Source organism: Cetorhinus maximus, chromosome 12 (genome assembly GCF_964194155.1).
Source record: "Cetorhinus maximus chromosome 12, sCetMax3.hap1.1, whole genome shotgun sequence".
Lineage (NCBI taxonomy): Eukaryota > Metazoa > Chordata > Chondrichthyes > Lamniformes > Cetorhinidae > Cetorhinus > Cetorhinus maximus.
Genome location: NC_135890.1, coordinates 95,145,166 through 95,164,368, shown reverse-complemented (window position 1 = coordinate 95,164,368; position 19,203 = coordinate 95,145,166). Strand labels below are relative to the sequence as shown.

The 19,203-nt window shown below is 39.2% G+C and overlaps 2 protein-coding genes across 3 annotated transcripts in view; one reads left to right on the top strand and one right to left on the bottom strand.

Moving 5' to 3' along the window:
* The window catches only part of kntc1 (kinetochore associated 1), a 133,052-nt gene extending 117,708 nt beyond the window's left edge, over positions 1 to 15,344 (top strand). For both annotated transcript variants that reach the window (XM_078554126.1, XM_078554125.1), the window contains exons 57-64: positions 572 to 628; positions 2,692 to 2,746; positions 2,862 to 2,925; positions 5,728 to 5,857; positions 6,418 to 6,507; positions 8,212 to 8,357; positions 11,544 to 11,634; positions 14,205 to 15,344. In XM_078554126.1, coding sequence (XP_078410252.1) covers positions 572 to 628; positions 2,692 to 2,746; positions 2,862 to 2,925; positions 5,728 to 5,857; positions 6,418 to 6,507; positions 8,212 to 8,357; positions 11,544 to 11,634; positions 14,205 to 14,228 — 657 coding nt within the window. In that variant the 3' untranslated portion in view covers positions 14,229 to 15,344. The remainder of the gene's footprint in view (positions 1 to 571; positions 629 to 2,691; positions 2,747 to 2,861; positions 2,926 to 5,727; positions 5,858 to 6,417; positions 6,508 to 8,211; positions 8,358 to 11,543; positions 11,635 to 14,204) is intronic.
* Positions 15,286 to 17,099, bottom strand: LOC144687702 (hydroxycarboxylic acid receptor 2-like). The gene has a single exon (XM_078554127.1). The coding sequence runs from the start codon at positions 17,021 to 17,023 to the stop codon at positions 16,043 to 16,045; it is 981 nt and encodes a 326-aa protein (XP_078410253.1). The 5' UTR covers positions 17,024 to 17,099; the 3' UTR covers positions 15,286 to 16,042.
* Between the last annotated feature and the right edge of the window lie 2,104 nt (positions 17,100 to 19,203).

Here is a 19,203-nt window from a genome sequence, read left to right as displayed (position 1 = left end):
GGGTCTTAATTGGCCCGCACGCATAAAATGGCGGTGCGGAGCTGATTGCAGGTGGCCATCGGCTCCACGATTGCCCCTGCCCGCTCAACGCAAGCCCACCCGACGTGGGAAAAATTCAGGTAATTGATTTTCTTTTCATTATTTTGGATGTTTTTCCAGTTATCCCCTTCTTTTTCCCCCTGCCACCCCCGCCCAACATGTATTATCCTATGATCAAAAGAATGCCTTTTACCAGGTGACTACTCCGTAACCAGCTTCTTTTCCTGTCTCCTTTGCAGTCCACCTGAGGTTAGAAATTTCCATTTGCTGACATGCGTCAGCCTACTTTCCAGTGGAGCATATTGATATAACAGTCATATATATCTTCTGGGTTGTGAAAGAGAAATCAAATACGTTTCCTCAAGCTTAAAGATATAATAGAGGAGCAATTGTAAATTTTATCTATAACCAAAATAATTTGTTTAATGGCTTGTCTTCAGAGTTCTATCTTTTTTGCATCACTAAATATTTACTTCTGTTTAACTGAGGCATGAAGCTTTTGTATAAAATTCAACATGTTTGTATGTTATAGAACAACTACTTGAGGAAAGTTCTTGTTGCAATCACTGCAATTCTCCCTTTGTGGCAGGTAAGTGCTATTTTTCTCTGCAAACTATTGTAGATGGATTACTGATCTTTTTGCGTATCACGGTAATGCAGCATTGTCATTGTTCTTTCCCTAATATAATAGAGATAATATGGCACTGGTACTGCAGATCTGAAATATTAATAAACATAACATTAACTAACCATTGACCCATTTCTCATGTAATGTTGTGTTATGTTCCAGCTCTGTTCAATTAAATGCAATAATTATTTTTATCTATGTGCCAATAAGCTACTGAAGCCTTTTTATTGTTAGCTACCACTGAGAGAAAGAACAAACAATTTGGGGCTTGCCTAATGTGTGTTGCATAGAGTGTTGATTGGGGAAAGGTTATTTGGCCTGTCTTTCCAGCAAACCAGATGCAATTCACAGCATGATTAGTGCTCCACAAAAATTCAAAGAACATAATCCAATTTCCTCATGACATCTGAACATAAAGGGGACTGATATTATATTTCATGTTTTTTCAGTGGACGTTGTAGTCTTCTGTAGGGTATTTGACCTGTGTCAAATGTGTCATTAATGCAAGTCCTACAAAAATATTCCTTTGGAGTTATTAGTAGCTAATAAATATTGCATTTCTGTCCTGATTTTTCTACCCTATCTACTCTATAACTCTTGCCAAACTATTGAGGCCTTTATAATCTCATAAATTCTGTAGAGGTTGATTAAGGAAAAGCTTAGAATTCAGAAATTCTGAAAGCCTTATGGTTCCACTTTACTTATGTCAGTGAAGCATGGCTGCAGCTCCCTGAGGCTCACCTAGTGAATGACTAATCCATACAAACCAGGAAGATAACAATGTTGATCCATAGTCTGATCTGAATTAATTATTTTCAGTAGTAGGGTTTCTACAATTAAGCTGTGTGCCCCTATTTTAGGGTGGGATTTTTTAAAAAAAAAACTTATTCTCAGTCCTGATTTGTCACCCTACAAATCCTGCTGGAAGTTCATTTTTATGAATGTTGGATGAGGGCAGATGCAGGCTCTGCAATAATGTCCTCTTAATGAAATAACCCGTGAAATGTGACACCAAGACTCAAATGAATAATGCCCTCTGGAAGGGAGCCCTGGATAGCACCTGCCACCTGCAGAGCTGCACTTTATGAAGGGAGTCCCAGATAGTACCTGCCATCCGCGGAACTGCACTCTATTAAGGAGTCAATGCCTTTAAAAGAGAGGAGAGAAATTAGCTGAGGAGACTCAGAAATACAATTCACTGTGATGTGTTAAATGAAGACTATTGAAGCGTTAGATGACCTATTACAATTGAAATACTTTTTTTTTTAAAACTGAAAAAGAGCATTTAATGTAAATCATAATTGTGTAGTAAGCACAGGAGATATAACTGATTGAGATTTTTTTTAAAAAATTGCCTGCCTGCGTAAAATGGCGGCATGGAGCCGATCACGGGCGGCGATTGGCTCTGCGATTGCTCACGCCCAGCCCGCCTGCCGCCTGAAAAATTCAGGCCATAGTGTGGCTAGCTACCAATATGCATGCAGACATGTTTTCGATGAGCATAACTTGCCCCTCTTCCCTGTCCTCCCTCTCATATGCTCAGGTATCTCCTGTCCACTTTCTCTCTAATCCATATGCTTGCATGCACTCAGTTTCTATCTCTTCTATTTTTCTCCACTTTCTTTTACCCTCATGCTTGCCCTTGCTTTCGTATTCCCACACAACTCCCTCGCTCCACCACCTGTCTCCCCGGTCTTTGCTTCTTCACTCTTGAATCAGAAGTGGAAGGAAACAGCAGTAATTTAGCTATGCAAATTAGGCATGAAATGGAATTGACCAAATGTGATAATCTTTTTGCTGCTGAGGCAATTTGGCTCTTTGAATATTATATTTTTTGTTTACAGAGGAGCATTTGTCAATACTGAAGCACTATCAAATGACTGATTTGTTTTTTTGCTGTGATAGGTAGTTTTCGTTTCTTCAGATGATAAACTCTTAAATGTTTCACTCAATAATTAAAAACCTTGTTTTGCTTTTCCACTGTTCTGGTTAATGTTTAAGAGTCATAAATTTACATTGTGCAGATTCCAAATTTTAACAGAGCATGGCGTAGTGTCATTCTTGCACCTTTCCTTTCAGGTATGTAAGAAATTTTTAAATAAACCTTTAGTATTTTTTAAAAATTCAAGTGGCAGCCCAGTGAAAGATGTGCACCCTATAAACTAGATTTCTGTTTTTTATTTCTTTTATCCAGCTTCGTGTCCTCCAAGTCCAAAGCAATTGGAGGCTTGTTATGAGTCATTTGTGCTCTTGATCAAGTAAGTGCTGCAAAATAAAATCTTATGTCAAGTAGCTGAATAACTTGTATTCACCCCGCAGTAATGTTTTATCCCAAGAAATTAATTCTAAAGATTTGGATTGTACCTCCTTAAAGGTACCTCCTTTGGTATTAATGAAACCTACCCAACCTTCCACTGAGGGGGAACTTGTTGAGGTTAGTTTGAAATTGATGAAAAGTATCTTAGGTCTGACACTCAGGATGCAGCCGGTAATTGGAGAGTGAACAAATTTCTTTATTTACAAGAGCACTTTCATCACTATCTGAATGTACTCTCAGCAGCATTTTTTTTCTTAGTTTGCCAGCTAATTGCAATTAACATATGTTTATTCTTCTGCCATTCTTTGGGATTCCTGTACAATGATGATTTTGAGCATATGTAAAACGTATAAACTGTTATGATCTCATTCGAGACTAGTAACTGAAATTGCCGTTTTTTTCTGAAAAGAATGAAGCCACAAGATTCCACAGTTTAAACAAAATAATTTTTACTATACAAGAGTCAAACAAAACAAACACTAAATTCTATTTCAGCTAACTCCCTACATTATAAAGCCTAAAATCAACATAAGTTAAACATGAATTAATAGGTAAATTGTGATCGATTATAAACTATAAATTACACCTTAAATGGCATTAAGTACAACTAAGACATAGCTTACAAATTGGCTCAACAGTCCACTATATTTGTCATCAATCTCAGTCAAAGTCCTTCAAAATTCTATCTTTCTCATGAAGAATTTTAGCTCCTTTTCTTCTAGGACTTAACCTGATCCTTAGCTGACAGCAGCACACAACCTACTCGAGTTCCACGGGCACAGTCTTCACCAAAAATAGCACATGCCTGCAGAACCTCCTCAACTCTGTTTATGATGATCTGGATGGTGTAGATCCACCAATGTTATCTTCAAGTACCAGAAACACCTGCAGCAACTATATCTTTGTTTATTCTCTGCTTCTGAATTTAGCCTTTGTCGCCTTCGGCCTGCTTGTACTGGGCTTGTCATCATGTGCAGAGTTCTGATGGCTGTCTTTTTATATAGTTTCAACCAGCAGTTTTGGTAACTGGGAGGGTCACTTTCCCTTTACTTGGTTTCCCTTTTTGATTAGTGTCTATTTCAAAAAATACAAGCTTTGATACTACAAATTCCATCACAAAACAAATAGAATATATGCGGCCAAAGTGTCAGTCAGACTCAATGGTGGAACTGTTGCACCTTACTTCAAAAGTCTTGGATTCAAGCCCTGCTCCAGAACTTGAGCACATAACTTATCTTGACATTTCAGTTCATTTCTGAAGGAGTGTTACATTATCAGAGGTGCCTTTGTTATGATGAAATATTAAACCATGGCACTGTCCATAGAGTTGGAGTAAAATAATTTATGTTCTTATTTGAAGAGCAGGGAGTCCTGTAATTAGCTGACATTTATCCCTAAATTAAAGATGTCAGAACAGAATATTGGCCATGTATCTAGTTTGTTATTTATAGGAACTTTACTGTGTGCAAATAGGCTGCCACATTTGCCTGCATAGTAACTCTGACTATTCTTTAAATCATTAACTGTGAAACCAAAGATATCCCAAAGATGTGAAAGGGACAATACTTTTCCCTTCACTGCATATGCCTCTTTTACTATTAAAAGCAAATAAGAGTGATTATTAATTTTGGCTTATTATGTTTTAAAAACTGCTCATACCATTAACTTTCTGATTTTTAAAGGTGTCCGATTTTATCTTCAGGCTGGCAATGCTTTTCAATATTTGGTCAATTGTTGAACGTGTTGGATTCAGTAACTTTTCTGTCCATCTACACTTGACTCCACTCTTAGCAGCTTTTTGTTGGCATGATAACCTTTCTTTCAGAGAAATATTTTTAAAGATTGTCTAAATGTTTACATAGAGTTTTGTGTGTACAGGAAGTCTGTTCTAATATGCAGACAGCAAATGATTAAGTACATGGAGGAATGTGTCTGTTTTGACTTTGTCATTTAGCTTTAACTTCTTGAAGCAAGCAGGCAAGAAATGAAAGCTAAATGACAAAGTCAAAAGAAGGCAAATGGTATGTTGGCTTTCATTGCAAGAGGGCTTGAGTACAGGAGCAAGGATGTCTTATTGTAGCTGTACAGGGCCTTGGTGAGACCACACCTGGAGTATTGTGTGCTGTTTTGGTCTCATTACCTAAGAAAGGATATACTTGCCAGAGAGGGAGTACATTGAAGGTTCACCAGACTGATTCCTGGGATGGCAGGATTGTTGTATGAGGAGAGATTGTGCCGTCTAGGCCTGCATTCACTGGAGTTTTGAAGAATGAGAGGAGATCTCATTGAGACATATAAAATTCTGACAGGGCTGGACAGACTGGATGCAGGGATAATATTTCCTCTGGCTAGGGGGTGTCTAGAACAAGGGGTCACAGTCTCAGGATACGGGGTAGACCATATAGGACTGAGATGAGGAGAAACTTCTTCATTCAGAGGGTGCTAAAACTGTGGAATTCTCTACCACAGAAGGCTGTGGAGGCCAAGTCACTGAATATATTTAAAAAGGAGGTAGATAGATAGATTTCTAAACTCTAAAGGTGTCAAGGGGTATGGGGAGAGCGCAGGAGTACGGCGTTGAGATAGAGGATCAGCCATAATCATTGAAGGGCTGAATGACCTACTCCTGCTCCTATTTTCTATTTCTCTATCGTGTAGTTAATAGCCCCTTAATGGAAAATACAAATGTTTAATTTGTACAGTATTTAAAATGATCATACCATTTCATTTTCTGATCCTGAAGGTGTCCTATTCTACTTGACCTTGACCTTATTGGCATTGCAAAGCAGTATGTACAGCTGGAGTTGTTGGCGTTTGCTCTGGGTTGTCTACTTCTTATTCCTTATTCTGAGAAAAAGAAACAACAAATACAGGTATGTGGTTTTGATGCAGTAAGCATGAGCCGTTTACAGTGCATTTGTTTTGCAGTAGGAACAACTAAACCAGTGATATATTGATTTTCAGTAAAGGACAAAAAATGTACATGTAGAACTAACCAAATTAATATGATGGCATGCTTAATATTTCAATATATCTTATGAAACTTGATTTAGACTAGAGCTGTTAAATAATTAATTTTATATTCCTAATTGATTAAGCGAATAGAATTAAGTTGATGTCACATTACGTTACGGTCTGCATGGCAATGTGTGAACCTACCAATAGGATATAAATATTAAGCAACAAACAAGCTAAGCTTCAAGCATATACCTGTTAACATTATAGGAAGTGTTTAACTCTCTCCAAAGAGCACAGTGGGCATGCCTCCATCACATGGACTGCAATAGTTCAAGAAGGTGGCTCACCACCACCTTCTCAAGGGAAACTCAGGGTGGGCAACAAAGCACTGCCAGCACAGCCTTGCCTGTGACACTCTCATGAACACTTTTTTTTTAAAGTAATTTTGTTTAATTTTTCTTTTTTTTGGTTGCAGGGATTCCTTTTGTCAGTTGATCCTGTGACCCTCTTGCAGCAAGTTATCGATCACATGACAACAGGCGAGGTTGCAGGATATGCATTCAAGGTAAAGTGGCTTATTGTACAGAAACAAAAATAATGTGCGATAACACTGATAATACTGCATCTATAAAGACAAAAAGATAAGTCACACTTTAGGCACTATGCTTAAGACCTGAAAAATTAAATGAACAAAAATTTGAATCACTTTTTTTGTTTTTTGGTTATATGGTCAGAATATGATAACGCTTTTGTCTACTAGATTAGTAGGTTAGTGTTCATAGTGAGTGAACTAATCTTTGAAAGATATCAAAAGCATTAATGGGAAGTACTTGACAATGAACTGATAATGGAAGTAAAAGCTAAAACTTTAGACCAAGTTAATGGTTGCAAATAGCCAAACAGACTCAAGTGAGCACCAGCAAACAGGACTCTGGTATGGGCAAGATCAGTACAATGCTGAGAATAAGGCTAAAATTCATTGTAATACATTAGTGAAACACTAGAAGAAGTTTCAATTAAACATTGCAAGAACTCAAAGGGCTCGTGAATTAATGGGCCTAGTTCATGAGTGTCCTGATAGTTTGGCAAGATTCCTTTCATACCACTGGCAAAAAGGTGATATGATGGGTCATTATTACCATTTCATTATTGATATGTGTTGGTGGGAGTAAGTATCAAGAATAGATGTATGCTTATCCTTATATCAACATTTGTCTTCAAATTAAGCTGTATTGTGCAGTTTCCCCTTTCTCTTGCTCTCCCTCCCTTAACTTGGGTGTTAACCTTACATCCTTTAATCCTACATGACCTGAATATTACTGCACTTGATCTTGACTCCTTGGCCAGGATTTCCCGGTTGGCGAGCAGGGGGCGGGGCCCGCTTGCCGACGCGTAAAATGACGCGGGATGATGGGCGGAACTCCCGACATCACTGTGCCCCATTTAAATTTTCAGGTGGCAGGGGGCTCAGCAGAATCAGCTGTGCGCCTGCCGACCTGTCAATGGCCATTTGAGGCCATTGACAGAGTCATCAAAGTAATTAATGGACCTGCCCATCCAACCTTATGGTTGGTAGGCAGGCCAGGAGCCCAGGTGGGCATTAGAAAAAGCATGAAACCTCATCCACGGGCGGGATGAGGTTTCATGTAGGTTTTTAAAAATGTAATTAAAGTGGATTTAAAAGTTATGGACATGTCTTAACTCACGTGATAGTGTCACATGAGGGGACATGTCATTGAAATTTTTTTTTTTCTATTTTTAAGATTTTTTAATGCAGAGCCGATCTCCCTGAGGCAGCACTTATTAGTAGTGAAGAAATTTCAAATCATCCCCACTTGGTCAATTTCCTTGTAATAATGATTATGCAATCGTAGAATTTTATACTTGGGTTCTAATGTGAAATGGAGTATCAGTGGTTCTCTGATTTCTTTTTTAACAGCAGGAGCAATAGGGTGATAGTGTTTATATCACAAAAATAAAATGCTTTGGATGCTGGAAATCTAAAATAGAAACAAAGTGCTGCAGACACTTGGGTCATGCAGCATATGCAGAGATAAAAAGAGTAGTAATGCTTCAAGTTGATGACTTTTCATCAGAACTGTTATGTTAATTGACTTCAATATTTGGCTATGTTAAAGAATTGCGTTTAATATTTGTGGGACAAAAGAGACATGTTTATTAGTTTACTTTAAGAACATATGAGTCAAAATGGTGCTTACATTAAAAAAAAGTGCTAATATGTCATAAAATTTTGTTTTAATCTCTGAAGATTAAAGAATTGGCCTTGGACAGCATCGCAGACAAAAGACAGTATGAGAAGCTTATTGGGACAAAATTCTTTCCTTTTCTGAAGCAACACATGATTGACAACAAACGAGTGGAAGAATTAGCAGCTTATCTTGTGGATAGGAGCTGGTAAGTCCATGGGTGGGATGAGGTTTCGATCAGTGATTTTTTGAAAAAAAAATTTCAAACTAATTTGTAACATGTCCCTGCTCATGTGACAGAGTCACGTGAGGGGACATGCTATTAACATTTTAAAATTCTATATTTTTTATGTTCAGAAAGCTTCAGCTTCCTGAGGCAGCTCTGTGCCTCAGGGGGCTTTTACTGTGCGCTCCCCTGTGCATGCGTGAACTTCTGTGCATGCCCTCTTCTCTCCACCCCCCCACATAGGCAGCGCTGCAGCGAGCAATTCACGCTGGCTGGCTGGCTGTTAATTGGTCGGCCAGCGTGAAATGGCGATTCAGGGCGTTGGTCCAATTCGAGGCCGCTCCCACTCAACTTTGCCAAGTCCGCCCGACGACCGGAAAATCCTGGCCCATTTCTTTGACCAGCAGCAACAGCAATTGTTCCCTTCTTACCATATCAGAATTAAAAAAATAATTTTGAACATTAATTTTCATTGTTGTAATGGAGCATCCCAGCTTCTGTAGTCTTCCCCTCCATAACGTAAACCTCTTATCATTAGTGTCCTCGTGAATCTCTTCCCTGCTCTGTCTATGACATCCTTCATGAAGTAGGACACTTAATGCTGGATACAATAATCTAGCTGAAAGCCACCCATAATACACCTATTTATAAAACCCTTCCAAACCAATAGCACAGTTGCACTTTGTAAAACCTATTTCTCTGGAAAATGGGAAGTTCCAGGAAGTAATCGGTAACTCAGAGGAAACACTCGTCCACCCTCATCTTGGCGTATCATGTGCATTTGCGGACACTGAAGCATATGTGAAAATCCTGGCACTGGGATATGTAGTGGCAACAAATTTGATCAAATGGGATTGGGCATATGAGCCATGAGGTCAAAAATAAGTATATTATGAATGTTTGTTTATTTTGGAGTTAATCTTTAGTATGGTATATTTAGGCTGTTCAAGGGAATAGATAAACTGGATCCCAGAATAATGATCCATATTAACACAATCTCTAGGATAAGAGAACATGGATTCAAACTTTAGACAGGAAAGTATGAATTCACACAAAATATGACTACTTAATGCAGATGTGGGTGAATGTGAAAAGCTTCTCTTGGGAGGCATTGAAAGTGGAGGATATTGAGAGTGCTTAAATAAACTTTTGGTGTCAGGAATATTGAAAGGCACCTGATGTATAAAATTTATAGCACTGAAACAGACCATTTGACTCAACAGATCTATGCCCGTGTTTATGCTTCACATGAGCCTCCTCCCACCTTAATTTACCTAGTCAAAATATCATTCTATTCCTTTCTCATGCACTTTACCTAGCTTCTCTTTAAATGCATCTTTGCTATTCATCTCAACTACGACATGTGGTCTCAAGTTCCACATTCTGACCACTCTGAGTAAAGAAGCTTCTCCTGAATTTCTTACTGGATTTATTAATATCATTATGACCCATGGTTTTGGATTCCACACGTGGTGTTTTACTTATATATTTCACGATGTAGAGCACTGAATCTGTAAAGTAGATGACTTTTATCTTTGTATGCAATGACAGCCTAATGGGCTGAAATCTCATTTTAAACTCATGGACAGGATGATCCTGACTAGAAAATCTTTGGAAAACTTCTCTGTGCTGGTAAGCTGCATGGTTTTAGGAAGTTAAACTTCAGCACTCTTCCAGTGCGTAATTGTAGCCTTGGTTTTGTGCCAAAGCACTCTGGATTTGTGTAAGTAGTGTGAAATCAAAAGTCTGTGATGTTTTTGGGTCAGCCTGATGGATGGAGATGGTTGTTTTGCTCCTTTATCTGTCCAGTGTTCCTAGGAAAATTGAAACATGTGAAGAGGAGGAAAGGGAGGTGTAAGGAAATGTGGGTTTAGGTGGTATTGGGGGCGCGGTACTCAGCACAAAGGAGTAAAGGACTAGGGAACAATTTTTCCATGAAATTAAACTTGAACTGTTTTTAAACTATCTGAAGATGCAAACGGGCGAACAGTCAAATGTTCTATTGTTGCATATTAAAAGAGGAGCATGGTTCCTCTTGTTATATCTTATCCATCCTCCAATGGTGGTCATGCACACTAAAGAACTCTTGTCATGTGTGTAATTATATCCCCCTTTACCATTTTCCAATATTAAGCTTTTCTAAAATGCATTTTGTATTAAGATTTGTTAGGTTATAGTCTAATTTTTCCTTTGTTAGAATGAGTAACAAGAATTATGTTAGAGTTGGGTTTTCTTTGCAGTTGGACCTTTTTAACACCTTCAAAGTCTACAATATGATTCATTAACACAGCAACAGGAGTACTCTGGGACAAATAAAAACAGATAAGAGAATCACAAGGCATTATCTGTGTCTTAACATGCTTGTGCTGACCATATGATTGCAGGGTATTGGGGAAAAACATGCTTGGATGAATTTTGCCTCCGTTCTACTTTTTGGGGTGAAATCTTAGGAGATTTAGATTCCTTGGTGCTGAAGATTGCTTGGAGAGCACCAGGCAAGTGAATGAAAGCTCAGGATTAGAAGCAATGCGGAATGGAGTCACAGCTTTTACCCAAAGGATTATGGGACAGCATAATTCTCAGTTATGCTTTATAACTACTGCTTTAATGCTACAATATATTAATTCTTACTTGTGCCAAATAAAGTCATAACTGCAGTAAAACCAGTGTGGTGTCAGTGTTTAATATTGAAGTGAGCCATGTACAGTGATTTTAGCTGTATCTTGCTTTTGACTGCAAAGGTTTGTATGATGTGGTATGATGTGTCAAGGGGTAACCATTATCTTCAAGGGTTTGTTTGATTGCTGTCAGGAGTCGAGGAGGAATTTTCTAGTTTTTCTGAGATTGGCCACAGAGGTGCCCAAGGCCACATGATAAAGGATCAGATGAGCATAATATTGCCTTTCTTTTCCTATATTTGTGTGGGGTTGAGCCAGGACCCTACATCAGTTTTGTTGCTCCAACTTGCTTTCACAATGCTATAAATGGTTAAAAAGAACATGTTTAAATAAAGGACATGAATTATATGTGTAGTTTAGCCCTTTGTATAATCAAAATGGCTGCTTGAAAGGGTACATAGGTGTGATTCGATTGTCAAGTGTGCTTATGCACTCCATTTTTCTTCATTAACATCACGGTACTTTAAGTAATTCAGCTTTACTCTTGCAGCCTAGATGATGCACTGTCGGTGGTAACTGAATATCTGACGCATGAAGGAAGACCCATCAAATCAAACATTTCTCCTGCTGAAATTTTAAAGGTAAAATATATTTTGAAAGAAGTGCACTTTGTGCATTTTTCTCTTACGAAATATTGTTATATGCACTCATTTCAGAAAAAATATCCTCCGGTAGTACAAACTTGAGTATTGCTGAAAAAAGAGACATGTCTAAGCTTTTCGTCTTGCATTCATTAGGACACTCGCAAGAATATTAATATAAGGGGAAAATAACAATTTATACTGTATCTGCAGAGAGTGCTGATTGGTTGGTAAGTGGCATTGCCATGGAGAATGCACCACTGATGGTGACTGACAGTTAACTGTCAAGCATTGATTGCTCAGGCAACGCCTTGACTAATGAGTCAGCAAATGGCTGTCACTAATTTTGTTTAGCTGAAACAGACGCAATGTATGTACATGTTCTTTCTGTCTGCAAAGAACAGGGCCCTGTGTATTAATATATGTAGCTTCCAATACATGCAAATGCACCACACTGTGAACCCGACTGACAATCTTAAATTGGTTTTCAGCATAACCGTAGCACATTGAGGATTATTTAGCAAATGTCGTCCAATCGCGGAATCACATCTAATGTTGAACACTGGGTTTTGAGTTTTACAAACACAGGCTGGTTGTGTTCATCTGTACCCTGCCCGTTGCGAACAGTGGCTGGGGCATGCTGTTTGTTACGATCCGCCAGTCTTTGGGACATATGACCTACACACCTAGCATCACACTGGCACTGAAATTCATATACACATTACTCATTTGTGTGATAGGCAGAATGCCTTTTTGGCTTGACGGTAGCACCTTGTTATTGGCGAATACCACTCATGTTGCTACTGCATAGTAGCAGCGTGAAACAGCTAGCTTCACCTGAAGCTCAAATTTTTGAGATACCTTGCCCTTCTGGGGTAACTGGGCACTTTTCAGGGCCAGAAATGATGGCCTTAGGCCATTATAGAGGCATGTGAGCAAGTCACCTCTTGACATGGAAGTGTTACATGTTGTAGAGAGAGATGTAGGAAACGGGATGAGAGAGAGCTTCCTTCATGGTTCAAAGTGCTACATAGTGGTTGAGTTATTACAGCACAGGTTCAAGGCTTAGACTTTAGTCCTTGTCTGTACTGAATTAGATGATCCGATAACATTCAGTGGCATTACTATCGCTGATTCGCCTCACTATCAACATCCTGCTGGGGTTACCATTGACCAGAAACTGAACTAGACTAGCCATATAAATACTGTGGCTACAAGAGCAGGTTAGAGGCTAGGAATCCTGCGGCGAGTAACGCACCTCCGGACTCCCCAAAGCCTGTCCATCATCTACAAGGTGTGAGTCAGCAGCATGATGGAATACTGTCCACTTGCCTGGATGAGTGCAACTCCAACAACACTCAAGAAGCTTGACAACATCCAGGACAAAGCAGGCTGCTTGATTGGCACCCCTCCCACAAACATTCACTTCTTTCACCATCAACAAACAGTGGCAGCAGTGTGTACCATCTACAAGATGCACTGCAGAAACTCATCCACGCTCCTTAGACAGCATCTTCCAAACCCACGACCGCTACCATCTAGAGGGACAAGGGCAGCAGGCACATGAGAGCACCACCACCTGGAAGTTCCCCTCCAAGCTCATTCACCATCCTGACTTGGAAATATATTGCCATTCCTTCGCTGTGGCTGGGTCAAAATCTTGGAACTCCCTCCCTAACAGCACTGTTAAGGACTGCAGCGGTTCAAGAAGGCAGCTCACCACCACCTTCTCGAAGGCAATTTGGGATGGGCAATAAATGCTAGCCTAGCCACTGAAGCCCTCATCCCATAAATGAATTTTTAAAAAATGCCGTGGGGAACAGTTAGCTTCAATGGTTATGTGTCTTCAGGAAAGGCAAAATTCATCCAGAATTCCTGGCTTAACTATGCAGTAACTTATTTTGGAAAGTGTCCATACAGGCATATATGTCTACACAGGATATGGATAGGTTCAGATGCAGATGTGGTGTCCTGCATAGCCAACTGATATTAAGGTCAGAATTTTCACTGACCTGGCCTGCAGAGAGCAGATTGGTCAGAAAGCTGGAGGAACCCGCCATCGGGATTTCTTCCATGCTGTGGTGTGCCAACTCATAGAGGCTTCTCAGGCAAGCTGAATTCTGGGGTAAGTGTGAGGGCAGTTTGCCTCCTGAATCCGCCCAGTCCTCTTCTTGAGGAAGCTGCTAGATCATCCACCCCTCAGGAAATCCAGCCAACAGTCGTAAAAGTTCAAAGGTAGAACAACAATGAGCTTCCTAGTCGTATTATCATAACTAAAGCTGCAACCCACCTCCTTGGTTGGCTGCCAGCCCACCCGGCTTGCATTAAAGATGGAAATGCATGGGTTGGAGGAGGGTTTGGATTGGGAAATCACTTTCTGAGACTTTAACCCTCCACTTGACCCAAACCTGCCTGGTTTTTTTTCAGTTAAAATACAGTCCTAACCAATCAAACTGCTGTCACCTATGGATCTGAAAATCTCTTGAAAGGGCCTACCCTCTGTTCATTTTTATTTTATACAACAAGTTTAGATTTTATCTTTTTGATTTTTGTTCTTCTTTTTCTTCCAGGAGTTTCTTCATGAACGGCAGTAGAATAATCAGCGCAATCAACATAGTGCTTTAAGATAAAATAGTTTTTTGTCTTCCTATGGAATGGAATCTCTAATTAAAGTTGTATTAGCATTTTGCCACTTAGTATTTAATCATCCTTGTATACGTTTTAATACTAGATATATATTAATCATTTTTTTAAGTAGTTTCACCTCGCAATAGAAAAAATTGAAATGCATTCATATGGGGTTGTCAACAACAGATGGCTTGGCATCCCCTGATAACCAGTGGGTAAATGCACCAACTGACATGGGGCTGGTTCTTACGCGACAATTAATAATGAAATTTATCCCTGTTCTATACTGAGTTTAATATTCACAGCTGGGTGCTGGTGCTGATAATACAGTTGGTCTCTATTTCAAGACTAGGGAGGGGAAAATTAACAAACTTCCTATTTTTGGCTACTATCAAGTGAGCCAGCCCTCTTGAAAACTGGATAATGTTTGAGGCAGATAAACTTGACTAATGCTGCCTATGTCACAAAGGCACCATTCACCTATCACCAATGGTCACCTGGGCAATGTACCTAATGACTTCTGGCAAGTGTCGAACACCTCTTCAAAAATTGGCATCTTGAGAGGTTAATGTACTTGTGCTCCATTAGCCCAACAGTTGTTTACATAACTTCAGGTTTATGAAGCTGCATAATTGCTAATCTACCAACTTTTTCTCAGTTAATAATTTGTGAAGACAAACTCTGTTGACTTAAAGATGGATGTAAGTGCTCCCAATCTGCAGTTTGTCTGACATTGGAGTTGGGCACAATGTGTAAAGCTTGAAAAGTGCATTATCTAGTATCTATATAAGAACTAGTGTAATATTTGGAATGTTTTAATTGATCTCTGCAGGTTATTCAGATTACACTAATGATATAAAATGAAAATATATATAAATCTTCTATCTGACCTAATTTTAATTGCTTAAATTAATTGTGTGCTCAAACTATTTACTCTTCTGAAACAGTTTAAGACCTGTAAAATGGGAAAGATGCATATGTTTTCTTTTTGAAAAACAAAATACTGTAAATTAGCTCTCTCTGTATTGTTTCACAAATGTTTAACGCACTCAAATTAAAACAAATTACAATGTTAAAATGTACTTTTACTGCTTCCGTTTTGCATTTTGTAGCTATCACAATTTGCAATGGCAACTGTACAGAAGCAATTTGCATATTAAGTATTTAATAGGATTATAACAAAAAAAAGATTCATTTTCCTGGCATTTAGGTTGTTCAATTAATGGTAGTTAATGAAGTTTTCCATTGTTTATACATTTTATGCTGAAAACCAAATTACACACTTTCTCAGGTCAGGGTATATTACAGAAACATGCAATATTACAAATTCCACACATTTTGAACATACAGATAATATGGGCCTTGATTGGTCCAACTGAGGTAAGGACCAGGTGATTGGTCACACATAGTGGAATAATACACTGGCAAAAAATATGCTGGGACCTCTCTGATCACCTGTTGTTCTTGAGACAGGCGGAAATGGACAAGGGTCTGTAGAGGACAGGATGAAGTGTACCTTTAGGAAGATGGCCCACACAACTGACGCTGTTCAATCTCCAGCTGCAGCTCATACATCATTCGCTCCAATTGTCCAATGCTCCACAGATGCTCTGTCTACATTTCCTGCGTAAGCTTGGTGGGGATGTTGCATTATGCTGCCTTCGTGGTAAGCACAAGAGATGCTCATTGGTTTGCGTTATTTTTTTAAGCCACACAGTTCAGCTTAAATGCAAGTCTGTTATCCATGCTAAATAATTTGAAGCTGTTGTTGACCCATTTATCATATTTTCCTTAGGCACACCTGTTCACTGTTGGTGTCAGAAGTGCAAGACGAGTTTCCAGTCTTTTTCCTTTCCGCCTTGTGTGAACTCTTTTGATGTAAAGCATTTTTAAACTTTGAACTTGAGAAGTAATAGACAATTGGATCGAGCATGCTGTTAACGTAAGTGAGACAAAGCGTAACATAAAATCCCTCAATAGCAGCCTTGTATGCCTCACTATTTTCAAACTTGCTTGATTGTGCTACTAGCACAAGTAGCCTACCAATGTTGCTGGGCAGAAAACAGAGAATGAACACTATTACAACAGTTATTACAATTCGTATAGCTTTTTTATATTTTCTTCTAGTTTCGCTTTTCTTGTGCTGAAGTTTTGAAATGATTGAGAATGTACAAAAAAGAATGATACAAAGTGGTCCTACAAACTCAATAACAAAAAACACATCATGCCAAGTTGCAGCAACATTGAAAGGATCGTAAAAGTTGAAACTCTCACAGTATGTAAGGTTCTTCTGCTCAAATATATGTCTTTCAAAGAGAAGATATGAGGTCATTAATATCATTAGAGCCCATGTAAAAGTTACTCCCACTGTAGCATATCTTTGTGACATAGAATTGAGTTTATGGTGAGGAAAGACAACTTTAAAATAGCGATCTATTGCCACAAGTGTGAGAAAAGCAATGCTACCTGCACGATTCAAAGACACCATAAATAACATCATGCGACAAGCAACATCTCCAAAAATCCAGTCCATTTGGTTGACGTAGTAAGCCAGTCGAAATGGTAAGCAACACATCAAGAGAAAATCTGCTATTGTCAGATTAAACAAATAAATAGTACTTGGTTTCCAAGGTTTCATCCGAAAGCAAAAGATCCACAAAGCAATTGCATTACCAATTGATCCTAGAATGAACTCCACCAACAGCAACGGTTTTGCTATCTTTATCAGCGTTGTTTCGTCAAATTCAATTGAGAAATTCATTGCTGTACTCTTGTGTTGAGGACAATGCTCTGAATTTTTATGCTATGATAAAGTAGCCAAAGTAGCTTATATATAGTTCTGCTGCCCCGCAAGTTCCTTATTGTATGATGCAAACTAAAACATTTTAAAATTTTGAAATTGACATCCTGTTGACTTCAATTCTGATTATTTTTCTCAGAAAAGCCCCCTTTTTTATTTACGATTTCATAACTAACCTTGTTCCGGGTTTCATTTTAGGCTGGCTCATTGAACAAATATGTTATGGTTCCAAAATACTTCCTAAAATAGGGTGTCCAGAACTGCAAACACGACTCGAACTGTGACATAGCTATTGTCTTGTGACGACTGTGACATAACTAATGTCTCCCCACTTGGCCTTTTCCACCTGTAATTCCACCTTTTTTAAAGATGTATGTACCATAGATCTCTGTTCCTTCATTCTTGAGAATCTTGGAGGAGGACTTTTCAAATCCAGAGTCATGCACTTGATGTGGAGGCTGGAACAGGGAGAAGCTTACTGCTCTGCCTCTGGCCATCTAATCATTTAGCTCTGTAACTTGTAACCGGGAACTGCTTAAGAATGGTCTGGAGCAATTGGGGTCCTAAAATCTGAGTTCTACCTCTCCCTGGAGGGCAGAGATTAGAAACCCTATTCAAATGTACACAAGCATGAGAAGTGTTCAGAATAGATGATCTGGCGCTCTTTAGCAACCAGAACTATGATGCGTGTATTACAGATAAAGAGGAGAGCAAGAACAAAACCCCTATCTTTAAATAAAAGAGGAAAAGCCTGCCTTGAACATTGTAGGCTAGGTGACCTTACCATTTATTACGGATCAAATATTAGCTTACTATAAAACACCTGGAGGTGTATACTTAAATAAAAAATAGAAAATTGTGATAATACTCGGCATGTCAGGCAGCATCTAGTAGAGAGAGAAACAGAGTTAATGGCCTGGATCTTTTGCAGATTGGCAATTATTGTTGAATTGCCACTCCACTCGAACTTTTCCCAGCCTCAACACTGCATTTCTTGCTGGGTCTACCGAGCTCGGCTTCTCTAGAAATGCAGAGTGCAGCGTCATTCAAAGAAATCAATTGCAGCACTGTGGCATAGTGGGGAAGACAGGACAGCACCCCCTTTTTATGGCACCTGCTGCCGTTTGGTAAGTTTAAGGGTCCAGTGTGAATGGATGAATGTTAGTGAATGGGTGAGTGGATGAATGAATGAATGGGTAGGGTAGCAGGTGGGTGGTAGTTGTTAGGTCAAGTCGGAGGGTTAGTCGTTGGGTCAGTGGAGGTAGTTTTGGGGAGGGGGTCAATGTGAGTGATTGGGGAGTCAGTTCTTTAGTTACCCAGGAGTTAGACTAGCTTTTAATCTGTCTAGCATATCCTGGGTAACTATCCAGGTAAGTACCATGGAACCATTTGAAGTCTCCTACTCTAACTCAGAGTCTGAGATATTTGCAGAGGGTTCTGGGGAGCAGGGAATTGCCCATTGGAAATTCAGACTTCCCAAGAAATTCCCATGGAGGTCAGTGCGTTGGGACTTCTGCAGGCTCCAGACGCGTGTTTTGGGTCATCCATCTCGTCTCTGATGATCTGGAGATGAGAAGATCTGAGCCAATGTTTCAGGTCGTTGACCATCGGAACTGGCAAAGGTTAGAGATGTAACAGATTTTAAGCAAGTATAAAGGCAGGGAACGGGAAAGAGCAAAAGGGGAGGTCTGTCATTGAGTGGAAGGCAGGAGTGATTAAATGAGAAATTGGGTGAATTGCATTAATATAGCACTTTTTTAATGCAGTAAAATATCATATACACTTCACAGGAGTGTTGTCGAACAAAATTTGACGAGAACATTATCAGCAGTAACGGCAGGTGCATTTTTAAGGAGTGTTTTAAAAGGGGAAAGAGAATTCCCGAACTTAGGCCTTTTCAACTGAAGACACAATTGCTAAAATGGTGGGGCTATCAAAATTGGGGGTGCACAAAAGGCCTGTGTTGGAGGATCAAGAATATCTTGAAGGGTTGTTGTGTAGGAGATAATTAGAGGCCATAGAGGGATTTGAAAAAATAAAGCTGAAAATTTTAAAATTGAGGTATTGGGTCCCAGTTGAACAATGTGGCAAGCAGCGGTAATGGGTGAATTGGACTTGGCGCAAGTTTGCAAGTTAGGACA

Excerpts from the sequence above, each read along its gene's own strand:
- LOC144687702 (XM_078554127.1), bottom strand. The coding sequence starts at position 17,023 with ATGAATTTCTCAATTGAATTTGACGAAACAACGCTGATAAAGATAGCA.